The sequence below is a fragment of the Myxocyprinus asiaticus genome, chromosome 32 (assembly GCF_019703515.2).
Source record: "Myxocyprinus asiaticus isolate MX2 ecotype Aquarium Trade chromosome 32, UBuf_Myxa_2, whole genome shotgun sequence".
Lineage (NCBI taxonomy): Eukaryota > Metazoa > Chordata > Actinopteri > Cypriniformes > Catostomidae > Myxocyprinus > Myxocyprinus asiaticus.
The window spans coordinates 35256660-35277770 of record NC_059375.1 but is presented as its reverse complement, the minus strand read 5'-3'; the positions used below and the strand labels follow the sequence as shown (position 1 = coordinate 35277770).

Genomic DNA, 21111 nt, shown 5'->3' with positions numbered 1-21111 from the left:
TCGTGCCGACAGAATTGCAGCTCTGTGCGGTAAGGCTCGCAGTGGTGGCTTGTGTGTTTACATCAACACGGAATGGTGCAAGAACTCTGTGCTAGTTTCTAGTTACTGCTCATCGCTGGTGGAGTTTGTGACTGTTAGATGCAGACCATTTTACTTACCATGGTAATTCACAACTGTCCTCATAATCGGAGTGTACATTCCCCTAATGCTAAGGAGGTGCTCCGTGAACTGTATGGGGCTATTAGCGAACTGTAGCTTGCACACCCTGACAGACTGTTTATTGTCGCCTGAGATTTCAACTATGCGAAGTCAGTGCTCCCTAAATTCCATCAGCATGTGGACTTTGCAATGAGAGGGGCGAACATGCTGTATCTTGTTTACACAAACATCCCTGGCACGTACCGGGCGGAGCCCTGTCCCCACCTCGGCTACTCAGACCTACATACAGACCGCACGTCCGACGCTCCAAACCAGTTCTGAAGCAGGTGAAAACCTGGCCAGCAGGAGCCATCTCTAACTCTTCAGGACTGTTTTGAGCACACTGACTGGCACATGTTCAGGGAGGCTGCCACCGATGTCGAATCCACCAACTTGGAGGAATACACTGCATCAGTGACCAGCTACATCAGCAAGTGCATCGATGATGTCACTCTCTCCAAGACCATCACCACATGCTCCAACCAGAAGCCGTGGATGACTGCAGAGGTGCATGTGCTGCTGAGGACCCGAGACTCTGCCTTCAGAGCAGGAGACAAGGCGGCCCTAAGAACAGCGAGGGCCAAACTGTCCTGGGCCATCAGAGAGGAAAAGCATGCACATGCCCACAGAATCCACAGCCACTTCCTGGACAGCTACGACACGCAGCGCATGTGGCAGGGCATCACCAATTACAGGAATACATCACATGCCTGAGACAGTGATGCCTTCTTCCAGATGTGCTGAATGACTTCTACGCTCGGTTTGAGGCACAGAATGACGTGGCAGCGAGGAAGACCACCCCTCCTCTCAAAGACCAGTTTCTATGTCTTACCACAGCTGATGTGAGGAAAACTCTATGCAGAGTCAACACACGGAAGGCTGCTGGACCAGACAACATTCCTGGAAGAGTGCTCAGAGGATGTGCAGACCAGCTGCCGGATGTTCTTACTGACATCTTCAAAATCTCTCTGAACAGCGCTGTTGTTCCAACATGCTTCAAGGCCACCACCATCGCCCCCATGCCGAAGAAGTCTTCAGTGTCCTGCCTTAATGACTACCATCCTGTTGCACTCACACCCATCATCATGAAGTGCATGATGCCATCTGGCAAAAGGTACCGAAGCATTCGGGCTCTCACGGCCAGACTGTGTAACAGTTTCTTCCCCCAAGCCATCAGACTCCTCAATACACAGAGACTGGACTGACAACACACACACACACTCAACTGAACACCATCCGACTCCCTTTGCAAATTTTGCACATTTCTGTATTATCTACCAGGAATTTTTTTGCTGCTACTGTATTCATAAATATTGTAATTAATATCTTGTCACTTTCTACCTGGCTGCTACCCCAATAACTGCTATGTTCATATATGATATAAGCTTATCTGCTGAATACTATGTCATAGTATGTTATGTTTACATTCACAGCATTTTCTATTATATTGTCATATATTTTTGCACTACCTGTTTTATCTGACACTTTTTCACCAGAACTGTGTACTGGTCGGTGCTGCACTGCATCTTACTGTGCCTACTGTCCTGTTTTAGCAATTATTGTACCGTCTTTTACTGTTTGCGCAGTTTGCACATGCACTTTATGTAGAAATGTGTAGGTCTTATTTAGTTCTGTGTAGTCTCATGTAGTTCTGTGTTTGTTTTATGTTGTTTTATGTAGCACCATGGTCCTGGAGGAACGTTTTTCTTGTTTCAAACGGGGGCATGACCAAAAAAAAAAAAAAAAAAAAATTGAGAACCATTGTCTTAGAGGATGGAATGCATCACACACTTAAACACCAACACACACCAACACTCTATCAAGTTTGTAATGAATACTGTCACACTTTTTTCTTGAACCCAATTTTATACTGAAAATCTGTGTTGTCTGTTGTATGAATTAAAAAAAAGGTATACAATTTGGTGTAAACAGGCCTCAGGTGGTGGTCTTACGCAGCTAATCATAATCTAAGCATTACACTAAGCTTCGCCTCAAATTCGACTCTTTATTTAATTAAGAGCTAGATTTATTTGTAAGTCCTTTCAAATAAATTAATTTCTTGCCCAATTTCTTGTCTGTCTGTCTGTCTGTCTATCCATCCATCCATCCATCCATCCATCTATCTACCATACCTTTCCATCCATCCATCAATCCAACCACTTTGTTAATTGTACACTTGGAATAATACTACACTTGACTCATGTATACATTTTTACAGGATAGTTACCTCACATGCCCCTCTGTTTCTTCTGTGGTCCAGTGACTGAGCAACATTACCTGGCCTGTATTCTTCTGACAGCACTGACCGTAAAGATGTCTCTCTCATGCTGAGATGTCCCAAATCCACACATAAAGCTGTCTAGAAAAAACAGGCAGCTCTCCACTAGCAAGCTATGGGGCCAAAGATTTCCATCTCTGATGCATAAGAAGTCTTCTTATTTACTTGAGGTTACGCTTGTTGGCCATAAAAGCATTGCGATCCTATTATCAAAAATAAGGAAAAGAGTACTGTTAGCTATTTACCTCACAGACATCTGTATTGGATTTTTTTTTTTTTAATTTGTGCAATTTCAGAATGGACTAAAACAAGTTAAAAATGGGTATATCTAAACAACTCTGTCAACAAATGACAGCAGATGTTTGCACTTATTTGCTGTTATCCCTTTAGTCTACTTTGCAATTCTGGGCACAAGTATCTAGAGTAAAGATGAAAGTGAGTTATCTATTTTTTGTATATATGCCCTTACATTTTTATTTAACTAAAGGCTGAGGTTGGTGTATACAGTAATTATGTGCAGAACTTTTCTCTTAGTGTTACTCAAGAGAATGAAAAAAGCACATACTTGCACAAAAGCTGCAGTAACAAAACGGCACCAAAAAGAGAAAAAAGGAAAATAAGACCCAAAAATATACAAACACTGGCAAGATATTGCACAATGAAAAGGTTGACCTCTTGACTGAATGCCTGTGCCACAACAATCCCCTCATTTGGCTTGTGTTTCAAATCTCAGTGAACTGGCCTGTCCACTCAGCAACAACACTGACCCACTCTGTTCTCTTTGTGGACCCTCCAACTCCATGCATTCCTTTATCATGAAACCAATAATGGCATGTAAAAACATTTGACCAGGGCATCACAGGGGGACGGCCCTGCCATGCTTGTTGCCTCCTTTTTCTCCTGGGAAGGCCAAAAGGGACAGGGTGTGATTTGTTAAATGCAAGTCAGCCCCTGCATTGTGTCCTCATCACAGGGACATCTGGCACAAGCTAGCCAGCATTTTGACTGAGGTCTCCATCTCCATTCTGAAGCAGTGGGCTGTGCTGCATTGAAACACTCCTTTGGCTTTCTCATGGTAATGGCGCAAACTACAGGAGCAGAAGAGAAACATTTGGTTCTGTTCTTGTTCACTTGTAAAGAAATAATGCACTGCTTTTACTTTCATTTCAGCATGCTGTGTTCTCCTTATTAAAAAAAGAAAGAGAATACAGTAAACAGGAAAAAAAAAAGGGATGGTCATCCTTGTTGGCCTAAATGTGCTGAGATTTGAGTGCAATCTGAGTTAGAAGAATGACGGATTAGCAGAATAAGCAAATGAAGAGCCAAATGTCAGCAAAATTTGTCAGTGAGCTGACAGAATGTTGTATCGGTTAATAGGCATACATATAAGAGAAAAACTGTGAAAACTGTTGAGTGATGATGAAACAAACACCCACGTGTATCGCACACAAAAATAATCTCTCTTTGTCTCTCTCTTATCCATCCACACAAATCAAGCGCAAACACCCTGTAGATATGTAATGCATGTCTTAAATAATCTTATTAAACCATTACCATCTAAACACACACTTGCACTAAAGCAAGGTTTGTTCTTATGAGATCAAACAACATATCAATTTCATACTAAAATGTTCCTCTATCCAGTGGTTTATTACATTTTAATCTGTTTTGCATTAGTTCTAGTTCTCAGTAATTTTTCCAAACAAAATGACAGAGCATTTAGCCTGATTTCTAATATTTTGTACGCGATTTACGGCAAAACAATGTTTAAAATCTTTCATGAATAATATTATAGAATTTATTAAGATTTAAAGTTTAGATAAGGGTCTAATTTTAGATATTATAGCAGCGAATTAATGTGTTATTTATTACGTTGATAAAAAAATAAATAAAAATAAAATAAACAAACCAACAATCCTTGATTTCTCTACAACAACCCTGTGTAAAGTGCAAACCTCTATTTGTTTGGCTGCAGCCACTGAAAGTGACATTTGCTTAGAACACGAGCGTGACTTCTTCAACTGGTATAACAGGTGGGTGGAGCCTTACTGCCCACCCTGCATCTCATTGGCCACTACCATGCAAATTACACACGCTCGTTAAAGGTTTGGGAATCTGATTGGACCACAACATGCCCATCAGTTTTCGTGATGTCATTCTGAAGTTAGATACAGTGCACACACATGTGTGAGCTGACAGTGCATTCAACGTTTACCAGAACTTAAATCATTTTAGAGAGAAAAAAAAAAAAAAAAAAAAAAAAAAAAAAAAGTGGATTGAATAACATTTTGCTTTGTTTTTAGTTTTGACATGTTGAAGGGGTTCGGATCTCTCTCATATTAATACTTTTGGATTAAAAAGTACCAAATAACTAAATGTGACGTATTTTGCACGAATTCATCTCATTTAAAATAATTTGCAGTCTGCTCATTGTTTATTCAAAATAGCGATTTAACGACAATCTATATAAGGACCACGAGCTTCACGGATGCGCGAGAGTTTACTTTGGAGAGCAGGGCGCGAGCGAACACCAATCCACTTTCTCGTGCTCATTTTGGGTTTTTTATGACAAGACCGAATAATGCCAGTGTAGCATGGCTCTCTCTCCAGCTCTTGCCACCTGTGGACCGACATGGCATTTAGTCGCGTCTTTTCGGACCCTCCGTCCAAGAGCATCTTCAAGACATTCGCGGTCATGCTGCTGTCCATACTCGCCTCTCTTTTCTTTCTCCACTGCCTCACAGACCGATACGGGACCTGCACACCCACTGAGAAAAGAGACACGGGTCTTGATGAGGGATTTTACGCCTCTGAACTAAAAGACTTTGGGTCGCTGAGGAGAAAGAGACTTCTTCAAAAATGGACCTCCACGAAACCTTTGGTGATGAGGCACCACAGCTTGATCCATCAGCTCGCGAGTGTCGGTGAAGAGGATTTACCTGAACTTAAGGCAGATAAACGACTTTCTCAGTCAAACATCAAGGTGTTAAACTCTGTGGATGTAGATTTAGAGGCTGGAGGCTCGTATTTTAATGCAGGGAAATTAAGTTCGTTGGGTGAGGGCAGTAAGAAGCTGCCTCAGGCGATCATCATAGGTGTGAAGAAAGGCGGGACGCGCGCGCTGCTGGAGTTTCTGCGCGTGCATCCCGATATCCGCGCGGTCGGAGCAGAGCCTCACTTTTTCGATCGTAACTATGACAACGGACTTGACTGGTACAGGTAAGATTGACGTGGCCTCCACACAACAGTCTACGCAACTGCTTGATATGCGAGATGTATTGAATTAGATAAATAAACAGAATGTGTCTTGGACTATTTTTCAGCGATGATCTTAAAAAACAAAAAAAACAAAAAACAAAAACATAATTAGCCTATTTATGATTAGCCTATAATTATTTGCAATCTTAAAATGTACTTTAGTATGGATTTAGTCATTTAAAGACTAAACGATTTAATAATTACGTTTAATTATTATTATTATTATTATTAGTTAATTGTGGTTTAGATCTTGTGTTCGCGGTGACGCGCCTCCAGTGCCTCTCACTGGTAAAATCTAATAAACAAACTGACATTTAATGTTACTCTATAAATATTTTGTACATTTAATAAAATACATGATTAAGAAAAACTTACTGATCTTGAAATTAACCTTATTATAGAGCTGCTTGTACAAATAACATTTATTTTAAAACTTCTCTCACAGAGGTCAATTTATTTCTAAAAAATAAATAAATAATTAAATAAAGTAACAAATAAACGCACACTTTTATCGGAGAATTAAACAATGTTTAGCGATTGACTTGGCGATTGGACGAAATATGTCTGCATTAACAGTTGCTTAAATTGAATTACAATAAATATACTAATTTATTGCAAGCTTTTTACAACTTTAATAACAATGTTAGGCCTATAACAATAATTGTTTTATAATTGTATCGATTTATTGACTATTTTTAACTATACAACCTTTTAATTAAGGAGTTTGATTTTTATAAAAGTGGGAAAATGCTAAATGAAAGTCTATTTTGTGTGGTGCTTTATTAGTCATGTAGACTGCACCTCCAAGAGAACAGGAAATAATACAACTTTTCTTGCTTTTATTTCTTGCTGTACTTTTAGATGTTTCTATGTTTCATGCATATGTGTGTGTGTGTGTGTGTGTGTGTGTGTGTGTGTGTGTGTGTGTGTGTTTCATTCACATGTCTCCAGGCTGCTTTTAGGAGTTTAACACCAGCTTGTCTCTTCCTTGGTGCTTAGTGTAATGGGGCATATCAGACATCACAGCTCTGTTATTAAGAGGGATTACGGCCGTAATGAAAGGTTACCTGTCTGTCTACTCGCAGGTATATTTCACCATCAGATTTAGTTAACATAACGGATCATTTAAAAGTGCCAAGACAAACTTGCCCTAATGCTCTTTTTCATGCCCCTTTCCTCTCCTCCTTTGGATTATGCCTATTAGAACTTGAAGAGAAAAGCATATATACAGTTAAATAAAATCCATCAAAAACACCTACTCTCACCAACATTCACTTTCTAGTTTCACCATCAAATTGTTAAATTTTTTTTCACATCTTTTGTGCTCTTGTCACATCCATAAGGATCCCATCCATTCAAAGGAGTTGCCAATATTTTTGGAATGCGGTACAAGGATATGAAAACTGGCCTGGTACTCAGAAACCCCCTGTTTTATAAGGATAAGGGCCCTCAAGTTAAAATGACTCAAGACAAAAAAATAAATAAAATAAAATAAACAACTGCAACACAAGTGTTTCTAGAAAGAACTGAATTTGTGCCAGATTGCTCGTCTGGGTATGAATAGTACACGTCTTTAAAAAGGTGTTGTAAGATGGTTGTCCATCAGGTCATTTTCTGGTAAAATGTTTGAAATCACTAGGAACCCATTCAAGTGTGCTCTACTTGAGCTAAAAAATAACTTTGGGGTTGTGGGTTTCAGCTTGCCACAAGACAGGAAAAAATAAAGAAATAAAGGAAGCTACCAACATTTTTTTTTCTCACCCCCCAACCACTTTTTAAAAAAAAATCTAGCAAGCATAAAGACATTTCCTGAATTTACATACAAGGCGAGACATTTTGATGGATCTGTGCAAGTGTCTTAAAAAAATTAAGAAAACAAACATAAATATACTTTCGTGGCATAAATTCTCACCCTTTGTCAAACCCTCTGGGAATAATTGTGTTGTTTCCCACCGCCAAAGTTATGAATGGCTCTGTTTTTTTCTCTCGTTGCACTAATCACTGTGTCCAATTTGCTGGAATTATGTGACTCTTTTCAGGCTAGGCTGTGAATGTTTAAACACTGAGACTTCCATCTGCAGGGTTGAAGGTCCTTTGTGTGTTGTAATGGCTGATACGTAGACTGTGAAAGAATCACATAACTCTCTTTTACGTCGTGGGAATGTCAGATGTATGTGTGTGTTTTATCAATTAAGATGCTTGTGTCCATTTGGTAATATTAGTGGTGCAAAAATGTGCATGTATCTCTGTGTGGCAAAGAACATTTTAGGTTTCACTGAGCCTGAAGCAATATGAAAGGAAAGAAGGACAAGTACCAATCAGTTTTGTGGTTGCTTTGTTATAATATTACTCATTTGCTGTGCAGTCAACATTTCACTAGTTAAATCAGACACACAGCCATAAATTCTGTGTAAGGTTAACACTGATTACTAGATTATACTGTATACAGCCTTTTTACTTGGGCTACCAATGAAAGCTGTCAACCATTTTTTTTTAATTGACACAATTCATTGGCTCACTATCAAGTTACACAGAATGTTTCTCATTCTTGTGCTAAGACAACAGCACTAAAAAAAGGCTTTTGTTATGGAAATCTGTTCTCTGAATGCAGAAAAGGATTATCCAGAAGACTCAATTTAATGGGAGGTCTTTGCTTAAGAGTCTGTAACATTCAAGGCTCCTAAAATTACCCTTAAAAAATTAACCTGTTGATGGCAGGACTGTGTTTCTGTGGCAGAATGGCTTGATATATGGGTGGAATGAAGTATCAAAGTCATCTGGTATTAAAACTCGACCTCTAAGGTCTCAAACCCCAACACCCCTCCTGTAGATATCAAATAATTCTCAACGGTGGCCAAAATGACACTAAACATTCAAAAGGTATATATGCGATAATAAGATGTTAGTTTAAAAGACAAGCACAAAAACAGACCGATAAATCTCACTTGTCAATTTTTACATTAGCTTTCATGTTCACTGTGTAGTAAATACGTATAAGAGTAAGAAGACTAATCACATTTTTAATGTGCAGCCTAATAATTTGTAGAGCCGCAATTACATGGACAATACTGTATAATTTGAAGTGTTAACAACTCTCCATTTGTACAAAAGAAGATACATTGGTGTTTACTAATGGTCATAAACACTGAAACTGTTGTTCATAAATTATTTGGAAAAAATTAACAAATTGTTCCAAATTGTAGCAAATTGTATGCTTTCATTAAGTATTGTTTTATATGCCGCATTGCAAAAAAAATAATATTTTGGGGTGAAGTAAATATAGCATAAAAGATTTAGTACTTTTTACTTGGATAAATTAGTTCAAGCTTGAACTAACAAATATTAAGCAAATACTACATCAGTACTCAGTTCAATCATGTAAAAGTAAAATCTTCAAACTTATAAGTAAATATGACTTAATAATACTAATATTGTTTGATATATTTACAAAGATTTGTGCTAATGTTCCCAGCATGCACCGTTGCATGAATAAGTAATGAGGTAGCATGATCTCACTGTTGTCCTGTCTTATAACACTGTCGTTGTTGTTGATTTTGTTGTCACATTTAGCAACTTGTTGTTTTATGATGTCTGGAGTTCGAAGCAAATGTATCCATTGATTGTTACCATCATGTGCAGCTCACACACCTGCTGTCAAACTTTCCCTACGTTGTCTTAAGATAACATGCACTCAGCCTCATTGGGCTATTTGAAATATGTCTTAAAAGTGTATAGCATTGAATGATAATTACGTATACGTTTGAATGCCATCAAACACCTCATTATATTTTAAAGTGAAATTTACTCAAGGAACAAAGATATTTTTTAAGTAAAATTTACTCAATGAATAAAGATTTTTTTAAAGTAAAATTTACTCATGTATTCATTGCTTAATACATTCTAAAGCTAAGTAGATTTTACTTATAAAACCTGTGTGCAAAAATGTGCAATTTTTGTATTTTATTTAATCTTACATGCTGTATTTTACAGTGCAGGAAATTAAGTAATTACACATCTAATGAGTTGTAAGAGTGTATTTGGGCTTCTGTTTCTTTGCATTCTGCTCCTGCGGTGAGGACTTCTCTCAAGTGTATTCAAGGAACACATATCAAAGCACAGCCATTCAAACTACTTAAAAAAAAACTCAAAAATAGGAGCCAGAAAATGTGGAAAATTATCCTTAGCCCACATGTCTGTATGAATTTCTCTAGGACTTTTTCATTTTTCTGCCTAAGTCTATCTTAGGTTGAAGTTTTAGGAGGAAAATACATTGTGAAAATGAATGGGTCAGCTGATCACAAGCTCTGTCAACTCCAAGTTCCTCTGAACATTATTAGTATTCTAAGTAAGTGAACTATGACTTGGCACTGTTGGTTTGTGATTAAGTGGGTAGCAGCTTCTCAAACATGCCTCTGTTTGGAGTTGTTAGACAAATTTATCCTCACAGGTGTTGTGGAGAAGTTTCTAGGGCACTTGCGGACAGGTTGGCTGGTCAGTTGGCCAAGAGCAGTGAGAACCACGCTTAAGGGAAATGTTGCGGTTCTTGAGCGATATATAGTGCAGACCCGGTTTCTTGTATGCAGAACATGTTGTTTGTTTCACACTGGCAGACACAGTCTGTGGTAACTGGTCTACTATGCAGTGGCAAAGTTCCTGCTCCACAGGCTAGAAATATAAAACCCCTATGTTAATGGAAATATGGACAGACTCACATGAGTACTGCAAAAACTAACTGTCAGTAACATACAGATGTGCATATAACACACACCATTTCACGTTCTGTCTGGTGACACCAATGTCACCTCTTCTGAGCATCTCAAGAAACTTCATTGCTACGAGCCCCCAGATATCAGTCAAAAAACGGCAGGCCCCTCTACCACCAAAGCCTGTAGGCCCAGCTCACCCTCCCCCTCCCTCTAAGAGAGCACTCCGGCTGCTGCCACAGCACCAGTGCCCTTACCGTCCTTCATCTGCTCTGGGTTAACAGCAAACAACTGATACCAGCTCTCAGTGATATGCCTCGGATCCCTGCTACGGTAGAAGCAAGATTAATCGATGTACACAGAACAAGCGGGAACCCAATCTGCCTGTAGCTTTCTCTATATATATTGCGTCAAGTGATAGAAAGATTAAGGCCTTTTCATGATGTATGGCAAACCTGTCTAATCTGTTGCCTATTAGACGTCAATCTGAGATTACTGTGGAGCCAAAAACATATACTGTTAAGTTAGCACTTTTTTACATCAGCTCACTTAAAGGAATAGTTCATCCAAAAATGAAAATTTGCTGATAATTTACTCACCCTCAGGCCATCCAAGATGTATCTGAGTTTCTTTCTTCGTCAAAAAATAATTTAAGATTTTTAGGATTTCATTTCAGGCCTCCTCCTTTAAACAATGCAAGTGAATGTACTCCATTTTTTGACAGTCCAAAATGCATACCTAGGGTGCATCAAAATAATCCACACGACTCCAGGCGATAAATAAAGTTCTTCTGAAACCAAACGATTGATTATTTTTAGAAACAAAACAATACTTATATACTTTTTAACTTCAAATGTTTGCTTCCGTACATCTCTGTGACTTGCGCTCATGAGAGGTATGACATAAGCTCGTTGGTAATGTCACACATGGAGGAGGAGGCAGGAAGCACTACATTGTTTACAGGAGAAGGAGCGCTGTACAAAAGTTTAATTGACTTTGCTGTAGATTTGTATTTGTATAAGTGTAATGTTCAAAATGGTCATTTGGTGTGTGTATCCTGGATGCTTCAACCTTCAGAAACCCCAAAGTAAATGCACGGCAGCAAAAATATTAACTTTTCATCGATTGCCTGTACATGATCATGAGCGATTGAAGCTCTGGCTTATCGTGCTGAACCTGGATATCAGTACACCCCTACATTCTCTCAAATATTGGAGGGTATGCAGTGAACATTTTACCCCTGAGGATTTCAGACCATCGAAAGAAACAGAGTCGATATCTGAATTCATCGGCTGTGCCCGTGCTGTTTTTTCAGCGAACTCAGGTATGTGTGAAAACTTTGTCATTGTCACGCCTCCCTCGGGCTCTGCACCTCCCTCAGCACTCCGCTCCTCATCACCTGATTTCTAATTCACCGCACCTGCACTCAATTCACTCGTTCATCACTGCCTGCATAAATAACTCACCTTCACGCCACTTCACTGTCAAGTCTCACACAAAGGACTCTAGTATGATCGCGCTGCTCTCACGCAGTGTTTATTTACCTGTCTGTATCTTGATCTTCGTCAGTATCTGTTTAGTGCTTACCCTGCTGTTTCGCCAGATACCTCTTCTTCAGTTTGTGAAGCTTCTCTTCTGTGCGATATCACCTGTACCATTGATCTCTCTGTGTAAATCCTGTGAATCTCAGTAAATGCTCTCACACTTGGTTTCATTAACTACAACTTGTATGGCTTGAATTCCTGACAGTCATATAGCCTATATATTTCTGCTAAGAAAAATCACAAGTAGATAATGCAACGGCATTGCTCCGAAATATAGGATGGTTATTTATTGCTGTAATGTTTTTTTTTTTTTTTTTTTTTAATTATTATTATTATTTGGGAATTGTTTTGGACAGTTTTGGTTTGTGAACAGTGCTTGGTCTGTGGTCTGTGCAAGTTTCTCTTGTAAACAATGACGCGTTTCCTGACTCCTCCTCCACGTGACACGTGACCTTACCAACAAGCTTACGTCATCCCTCTCATGAGCGCGCGTCACAGAGATGTACGGAAGCGAACATTTGTAGTTAAAAAGTATATAAGTATTGTTTTGTTTCTTAAAATAATCAATCGTTTGGTTTCAGAAGAACTTTATTTATCGACTGGAGTCGTGTGGATTATTTTGATGCACCCTAAATATGCAATTTGGACCGTCAAAAAATGGAGTGCATTCATTTGCATTGTTTAAAGGAGGAGGCCTGAAATGAAATTCTAAAAATCTTAAATTCTGTTTTGATGTAGAAAGAAACTCAGATACATCTTGGATGGCCTGAGGGTACGTCATTTTTAGTCAATAAAAATTGACTAAAAATCTCATAACCACAAATAACCTGGATTTTAAGTTTCTAAATGAAACTTGGTTAGATAGCAGATGCAGTGCAACAGTCCTCAATAAATCAGCCCCTCAAAACTTTACATTTAAGAGTATCTGCAGAGCTAGTAGAAGAGGTGGAGGAATAGCTGCTCTGTTTAAAGATGTCTTTCATTGCAAGCAAGTGCCACTTGGTGATTACTTGTCCTTTGAGTATTTAAGTATTTTACTAAAAAGTGCTCCACACATTCTATTTATAATTATTTACAGGCCTCCAAAATACTCTTCCACATTTATTGATGGTTTTACTGAACTTTTATCAGCAATTTCATCTGAATTTGACTGTTTAATTATTACAGGAGATTTTAATATCCATATAGATAATCCTGAAAACAACACTGCATAAGAACTCATAACTGTTTAAAAAACGTTTGACTTGACACAGCATGTAATTGGACCCACACACTCTCGTGGCCACACTCTAGATCTGCTCATTAGTAAGGGTCTGAAGTCTGAACATTTCATCCACTGTTATGAAGGATGTAGCGCTATCTAACGATTTCTGTATTTATTTATTATTGTTTATTTTTTTGATCTACTGATTTCTCCACCCGCTGAAGTTAGATCTGTCTCCATCAAGAAGAGGTACATAAATGAGAACACTAGTGTGCAATTTATGAAGGATTTATCTATGACACCATGTATATCTGCAGAATCTGATGATGTTCTCCTTGATAACTTTAACTCTAAAGTTAAAATGCTATTGATGACATTGCTCCTGTAAAAGCCAGGAAGATTTCTGGCAGGCATAAAGCACCATGGAGAAACACAACAGCAGTGCAAAGCATGAAAAGGAAATGCAAAAAAGCAGAACGAATGTGGCGGAAAACCAAACTTGAAGTCCATTACAATATCTATAGAGACAGCCTTCATGCTTTTAATTTGGAACTAGGCACAGCTAGACAGACTTTCTTCTCCAACGTTATAAACAGCAACATAAACAACACCCGGACTCTATTTGCTACTGTAGAGAAACTAACTTAGACACCAACACAGGTTCCCTGTGAAATGCTCTCTGACAGCAAATGCAACGAGTTTGCATCTTTTTTCAGGAAAAAAATAAATGACATTAGAATGGCAATCAGCTCCGTCCTCATTTTGCACTGAGGGTAGACAGCACCCACAACAACAACTTCAGAAATTAGACAGTATGTATGATTTTGAGGCAATTGATGGCAAAACCCTGGAAGAAGCAGTACAGCAGCTTAAAACGACCTGCTGTCTTGACACACTTCCCACATATATAAAAAAAAAAAAAAAAAAAAAAAACTTGTTTAACTGTCTAGAAACCGATCTCTTAGAGATAGTGAATGCCTCACTCCTTTCAGGCACTTTTTCGAAGTCTCTGAAAACTGCAGTTGTTAAGCCCCGTCTAAAAAAGAGCAATCTGGATAACGGCATATTAAACAACTACAGGCCAATTTCAAATCTTCCTTTCATAGGCAAGATCATTGAAAAGGTTGTTTTAAATCAGCTGAACAAATTCTTAAACTCAAATGGCTACTTGAACAAGTTCCATTCTGGTTTTTGACAGCATCACAGCACAGAGACTGTGCCTATAAATATAATAAATGATATCCGGCTAAATACTGATTCAGGCAAAATATCAGTGCTGGTTTTATTGGATCTCAGTGCTGCATTTGATACTGTCAACCACAAAATACTCCTTGACAGACTGGAAAACTGGGTATGGAGTCCTGCAAGGCTCAGTTCTTGCACCACCTCTGTTTAACCTGTATATGCTCCCACTAGGCAAAGTTATGAAAAAGAACCAAATTTCGTACCATAGCTATGCAGATGACACCCAGATCTACCTAGCCCTATCGCCAAATGACTACAGCCCCATAGACTCCCTGTGCCAGTGCGTTGATGAAATCAACAGTTGGATGTGCCGAAACTTCCTTCAGTTAAACACAGACAAGTCAGAGGACATTGTGTTTGGAAACAAAGGCAAAATTCCCAAGGTGAACACATAACTTGACTCCAAAGGTCTAAAGACAAAAAATAAAGTAAGGAATCTTGGTTTCATTTTGGAAGCAGACCTTAGTTTCAGTAGTCACATCAATGCAATAACTAAATCAGCTTACCATCATCTCAAAAACATAGCGAGAATTAGATTTTTGTATCCACTCAAGACTTAGAGAAACTTGTTTATGCATTCATCACCAGTAGGGTCGACTAATTCAATGGACTCCTCACTGGCCTACCCAAAAAGACTATTAGACACCTGCAGCTCATTCAGAATGCTGCGGCAGGATTCTTACCAGAATAAAAAATACTGAGCATATTACTCCAGTCCTAATTAATTTACACTGGCTTCCAGTCACATTTGGAATTGATTTTAAGGCACTATTACTTGTTTATAAATCACTCAACGGCCTAGGACCTAAATACATTGCAGATATGCTTGTTGAAAATAAACCTAACAGACCTCTCAGATCATTAGGATCAAGTCAGTTAGAAATACCAAGGGTTCACTCAAAAAAATGTGAGACAGTGTTTAGCTATTATGCCACCTGCAGCTGGAACCAGCATCCAGAAGAGGTCAGGTGTGCTCCAACAGTAGCCACATTCAAGTCCAGATTAAAAACACATCTGTTTAGCTGTGCATTTTCTGACTGAGCATTGTGCTGCACTTATTGATTGCACTGAATCATTTTGCTTTTGTCTTTCATTCATTTTAATAATTTTATTGTATTATTTTATTTATTTATTTATTTATTTATTATTATTATTATTATGATTATTATATTATGTATTTAGTTAATTTTTTTTATATATTTTTCCCCCTAACAATTAGGTTATCCTCTGCTGTGCCAGGGAAGGTTAACAACAATTAAAGTGTGTGTTAACAATTTTTGGTTATCCTCTGTTTTATCAGGGAAGGTTAACAACAATTACAGATGGTGTTAACAATTTAGTATTCTTTTTCTTTTTTATTCATTTAATAATTAACACATTTTTTAAATTAATTTTATTACTTTTTATTCATATTTCATGTTCTTAGTTGGTTTTTAAATAAAATTTTATGTATTTTGTATTTTCTTTATAATGTTTATGTAAAGCAATTTGAATTGCCGTAGTTAATTAAATGTGCTATATAAATAAACTTGCCTTGCCTTGCCTTGGTGGTGTATTTTTCCAAGGAGTTCTCTCAATAAGTGCTTCTCACTCTTAAAGTTTCTAATTAGAACCTAAAAGTTTTCACAAAGGTTTCACAGCCTGATGCCAGAAGAGAACCTTTTTGAGTACAACAAAGAGCTTTACTAGAATACTAATTTCTTTTGTGAAATATATATAATAGTCAACATTAAATAAAAATGTAAATTATCTATTTATTTTGTAAACTCAAGTTCCTGTGGGATGATTGTTCTGGGTACATATTACCTTTTAGGAGACATACCTTTAAAAGGTACACAAAAGGTCCTTGGGGTACAATTATGTATCCAAAACAAGTTATGCATTTTAATTAGAAGTACAGAAAAGGTCCCCTTGAGGGTACCATCCCAGTGATGGTCCTCGTACCTTAACACTTTTTTTTTTTTTTTTTTTTTTTGAGAGAGTGAAGAAAATTAAGTTTGCCTTTGTAATCTTTAATCAGAATGTAATAACTTGCCCCACTTTTTACGATCCAATCAATTACTGATGGATAAAATCAAATCCTGCCTTATTTTTTCTCTCGTTGCAAATCCTGTTTAACTTGGAAATACACTCAATGTGCACTTTATTAGGAACACTATGTCCTAATAAAGTTCCCGACGTGGTCTTCTGCTGTTGTAGCCCATCTGTCTCAAGGTTTGATGTGTTGTGTATTCTGAGATGCTATTCTGCTCACTACAACTGTGGAGTGGTTATCTGAGTTACCGTAGCCTTCCTGTCAGCTCGAACCAGTCTGGCCATTCTCCATTGACCTCTCTCATCAGCAAGGTGTTTAAGTCCACAGAGCGGCTGCTCACTGTATGTTTTTTTGTTTTTGGCACCATTCTGAGTAAACTCTAGAGACTGTTGAGTGTGAAAATCCCAGGAGATCAGCAGTTACAGAAATACTAAAACCAGCTCATCTGGGCAACAACAATCATTTCACAGTCGAAATCACTGAGATCACATTTTCCCTCCATTCTGATGGTTGATGTGAACATTAACTGAAACTCCTGACCCATATCTGCATGATTTTATGCACTGCACTGCTGCTACTCGATTGGTAGATTAGATAATCGCATGAATAAGTAGGTGTATAGGTGTTCCTAATAAAGTGCTCAGTGAGTGCATGTCACATTGTGGAAGTAAAATACGTTGCAAACACATTTAATGTTGATTTTAAAGTTTCCAGAAACTAATATGCTGATGCCGAATGTAAAATATATTGCAAAATTAGTAACTTTTTCAAATTTCCAAAGAACAATATAGCCAACACAAGAACCCTAGAAAGTAAAACTTCACTCTTTATAAGTGAACCTAAGGTGCTGCAAAGAGGCATTTATTTTTGAAGAGCATTTACTTTTAAAAGTAAGAATAATTTGCATCTCAGACACTACACAAAGTTACACACTTCTAGGGATGTCTCATTCACCTGCTCGAACACACAAACACACACCTGCATATGCTTTATTAGATCATTATAGTCTTTTCTAGCTGAGCCAGTCTGGGGGCAGGTTGTACTGAAATGTCGTGGTGCTAGGATGACAGAAGCCAGCTGGGACATGAGATCACACTGAACAAAGAGACCACTGTGAGTGTATGTGTGTTTTTGTGTGTGTGGAGGTCTTTGATCTGGTTTGGCTAGGGGCACTGCCGTGACATGTTCGCTCAAGTTACCACAATACTCGGAGAAGCACCCTCATCTCTCTCTGCCATTCTTATGCAGTTCATTTCAGTTCAGTAGATACTTAAACAGCATGACAACATAATTACAATTTTGCAAACACTTTTAGATAACTCCAAAGATACTGACAGTGATACGGAACTTCACTGGTAATGTTGCACCCTATGACTTCTGTTTTTTTTATTATTTTTTTTAAATTATTTTTTTCCCCTTTTTCTCCCAATTTGGAATGCCCAATTCCCAATGCGCTCTAAGTCCTCGTGGTCGCATAGTGATTTGCTTCAGTCCGGGTGGCGGAGGACGAATCCCAGTTGCCTCTGCATCTGAGACAGTCAACCCGCGCATCTTATCACGTGGCTTGTTGAGCGCGTTGCCATGGAGACATAGCGCGTGTGGAGGCTTCACGCCATCCACCGTGGCAACCACGCTCAACTCACCATGCGCCCCACCGAGAACAAACCACATTATAGTGACCACGAGGAGGTTACCCCATGTGACTCTACCCTCCCTAGCAACCGGGCCAATTTGGTTGCTTAGGAGACCTGGCTGGAGTCACTCAGCACGCCCTGGGATTCGAACTAGCGAACTTCGGGGGTGGTAGCCAGCGTATTTTACCACTGAGCTACCCAGGCCCCCCATATAACTTCTGTTAACAGTTTTACAATTTTCGTGAAGAACTGTGGCTTTCTTATTATGATTTTGATTCTAGTTCTGATTTGGCTTTCGCCCCTCCTCCTTCCACTTCATCTTTGGCACAAATCATGGAAAACAGGATTGATTTTTCTTATTTGAAATAAAAAGGGTTTTGATGTTCAGAACACAAAAGCTTCCTTGCCCTGTCCACCCAGACCATTTATTAAAAATAAGCTGCAAAACATAATTCAGAAATCATCACTAACCAGACACCATGCTGTGATATGTGGCAAGTAATTTTCCACACTGAAAACGAAAATGCTGTGTGATCCAAAAAATTGCTTGTACAGCCAATCAGAATATTTGATATTTAGTTTACAGTTATGTGGACACAGGATTTTGGAAGAATTATATTTTGCTGTGGGTGGGGCTACACAGCGTAGAATCCAACTGACTGAAAAAATGTCCTGTAGTTCATCTGGTCACAGCTGATTAGGACAAACATTTAATGGGTCAAAACAACAAATATATGAAGAAATGTCTGCCCCTTTAACTTATCAATGCCAATTTAGTATTCAGTATTTTGGCCTTGTCTGATGAACAATGAGTGTGAACTGTGCCATGTAGAGTTTAGCTAACCATAACAAATGTCAGTAAAATCAGTACAGTAGCAAAAGCAGCTTGTGTAGATTAGGGTCAGAGATAAGTGGAAAAATACTCTAAATTATAACTGTTTTTGGTGCCAGAAACCTTTACTAATATTATAAGTGGACTTCAGGGTGAAAAAAAATGTAACGCTACAAAATGTAATATGAATAATAGAACATAGTTCCTTTAAGCTTTTAGTTCCCCGCTCTCTGCTCATAATGTTGAAAATGACACCCATAGCTTCAGTTTTGACTGTGAAATGCCCCTCCCTACTCTCCGCCTGTGGCTTACGGCTGTCGAATAATCCCTGACCTGAACCACCCTTGTGAAAAAGGCAGAGAACATGGAATAAGAACAAACAGAGCATGAGAAGTAAACTAACAGAGTGGCACAATACCATATGAGAGCCTGTAATTTACTAAGACATACAGTAACTGAATAGGACTTTATATACTTTATGGAGAAAAATGCCTATGACAACAGTTTAAGCCAAGTTAGGAGAGGCTGGGTGTATAAATGTGTGTGTTTGGACATGGGTCAGAGGAAGGTTCAGACCTTTTATGTAGTTCATGTTTAGGGGTGAGAGGGGTCAGTAACTGGATCTGTAAAGTGGACATGGATCACTTCGGAAAACACAAGAGGTCTCACATCTTGGTGGCGAATGTGTACGCATGCGTTCTTATACACGTGTGCACACAAAATTTAACCACATACTGACCCCCACCCACACACAAACAAAGAAGGACACACAACAACAAGTTTCTCATGACTCTCTCACCAGAATGCATGTTGTGTTAACCCCCCTCAAATGCGCAAGCACACAAACATGTTTGGGGGCCGGGGCACAGCTCTGGCTGTCAACAGCTGCCTGAAAGGCATTCAGGGAATCCAGCCCACAGTGGGCACTGAAGAGAGAAAGAGAGCAGGTGTAGACGGTTACCCAGACACCTCCATCCACACATAAACACATTCACGCACATACAGTACATACCCACCTGATGCCCTCAACTGTCTTCGCTAACTCACAACCTGAACACATCTCACCAGGGCCCTAATTTGCAACTTTCGGTCACTAAGATCAGAAAGAGCACATGGGGCTTTGAGGAAGATAGAGTGTGGGACAGAAAGGGAAATTGATGATTTGTAGTTCAAAGGTCACTGGGGTCAACCCTAAAGGGCGGGAGATGTCTGTAGGACTCTCTGAGTTCTCTGCTGTTAGAGCGACCCACATGCAGACACATGGTGATCCGGTTACTCATGAGTCGGGTGTTACCTCTTGTTTACGTTGTCTCATTCGTGCAAGCTTTGATCCAAAGAAAACAGTAAGAGACTCTAAGGGACTATTTTTAACCACAGTGATGGTGTCTAAGACATGCAGAAAGACGTTGCATATCCAGGAGCTGCATCCTTGTGACTTCTAGAAGTCAGCAGGCAATGAATGATGCATCTTTTAGAGATAAACTTAAAGGGATAATTCTCCCCCAAATGTTTTAATTCATTCATCATTTACTCACCCTAAACTGTTTGACTTTTTTCTTTGATGCAACAACATTTACTTTCATTTTATGAAAAAAAGAAAAAGAAAACACTTCTATAGTGGTGAATGAGAGCACACAGTAAATATTTTGTTTGTGTTTTAATTTGCTCCAATAGAAAAAATCAAAAATCCACTTGTTTTCACAACTTTCCTTAAGAAAAAAATAATAATTAGAGAGTATTGGATTATGGCAGTCAGAAGAAAAAAAAATGCCCTCAGCAGCTCTATTAGAAACCTCATCGCAGCAGTGGTAAATTAATGCCAGGGTAATATAACATAAAGTCAGTGGCGGCCCGTGCATTTTAAGTCTTGGCCTTCAGTGCGATTCATGCCATTAAGAAAACACTGTTTCACAATTAATAAGACACCCTATGCCTATGGACATCATACATTACATTGCAGCCAAATAATAATACCAATTGACATTTTTAAAACACATCCACATGAAAGCCAAAACCAAGAAGGTCTAATACCAGGAAAAAGCTGTCTAATAATATTTGCGATCTAAATGTTGCTTGCAATAATTTTTGTTTCGTAAGGGTACACGGTTACTTTTCAAAACTTAAACTGACACTGAGTGCTCCAGCCAGCCTAATTTACACTTAGAAAACTCCTGAGGTTG

General features: G+C 38.6%; 1 protein-coding gene across 1 annotated transcript in view; it reads left to right on the top strand.

The window, feature by feature from the left end:
- Positions 1 to 4671: 4671 nt before the first annotated feature.
- LOC127423655 (heparan sulfate glucosamine 3-O-sulfotransferase 3A1-like) overlaps positions 4672 to 21111 on the top strand; it is a 57054-nt gene continuing 40614 nt past the window's right edge. The window contains exon 1 of the mRNA XM_051668162.1: positions 4672 to 5695. Within this exon, the coding sequence (XP_051524122.1) occupies positions 5109 to 5695 (587 nt within the window). The 5' untranslated portion in view covers positions 4672 to 5108. The remainder of the gene's footprint in view (positions 5696 to 21111) is intronic.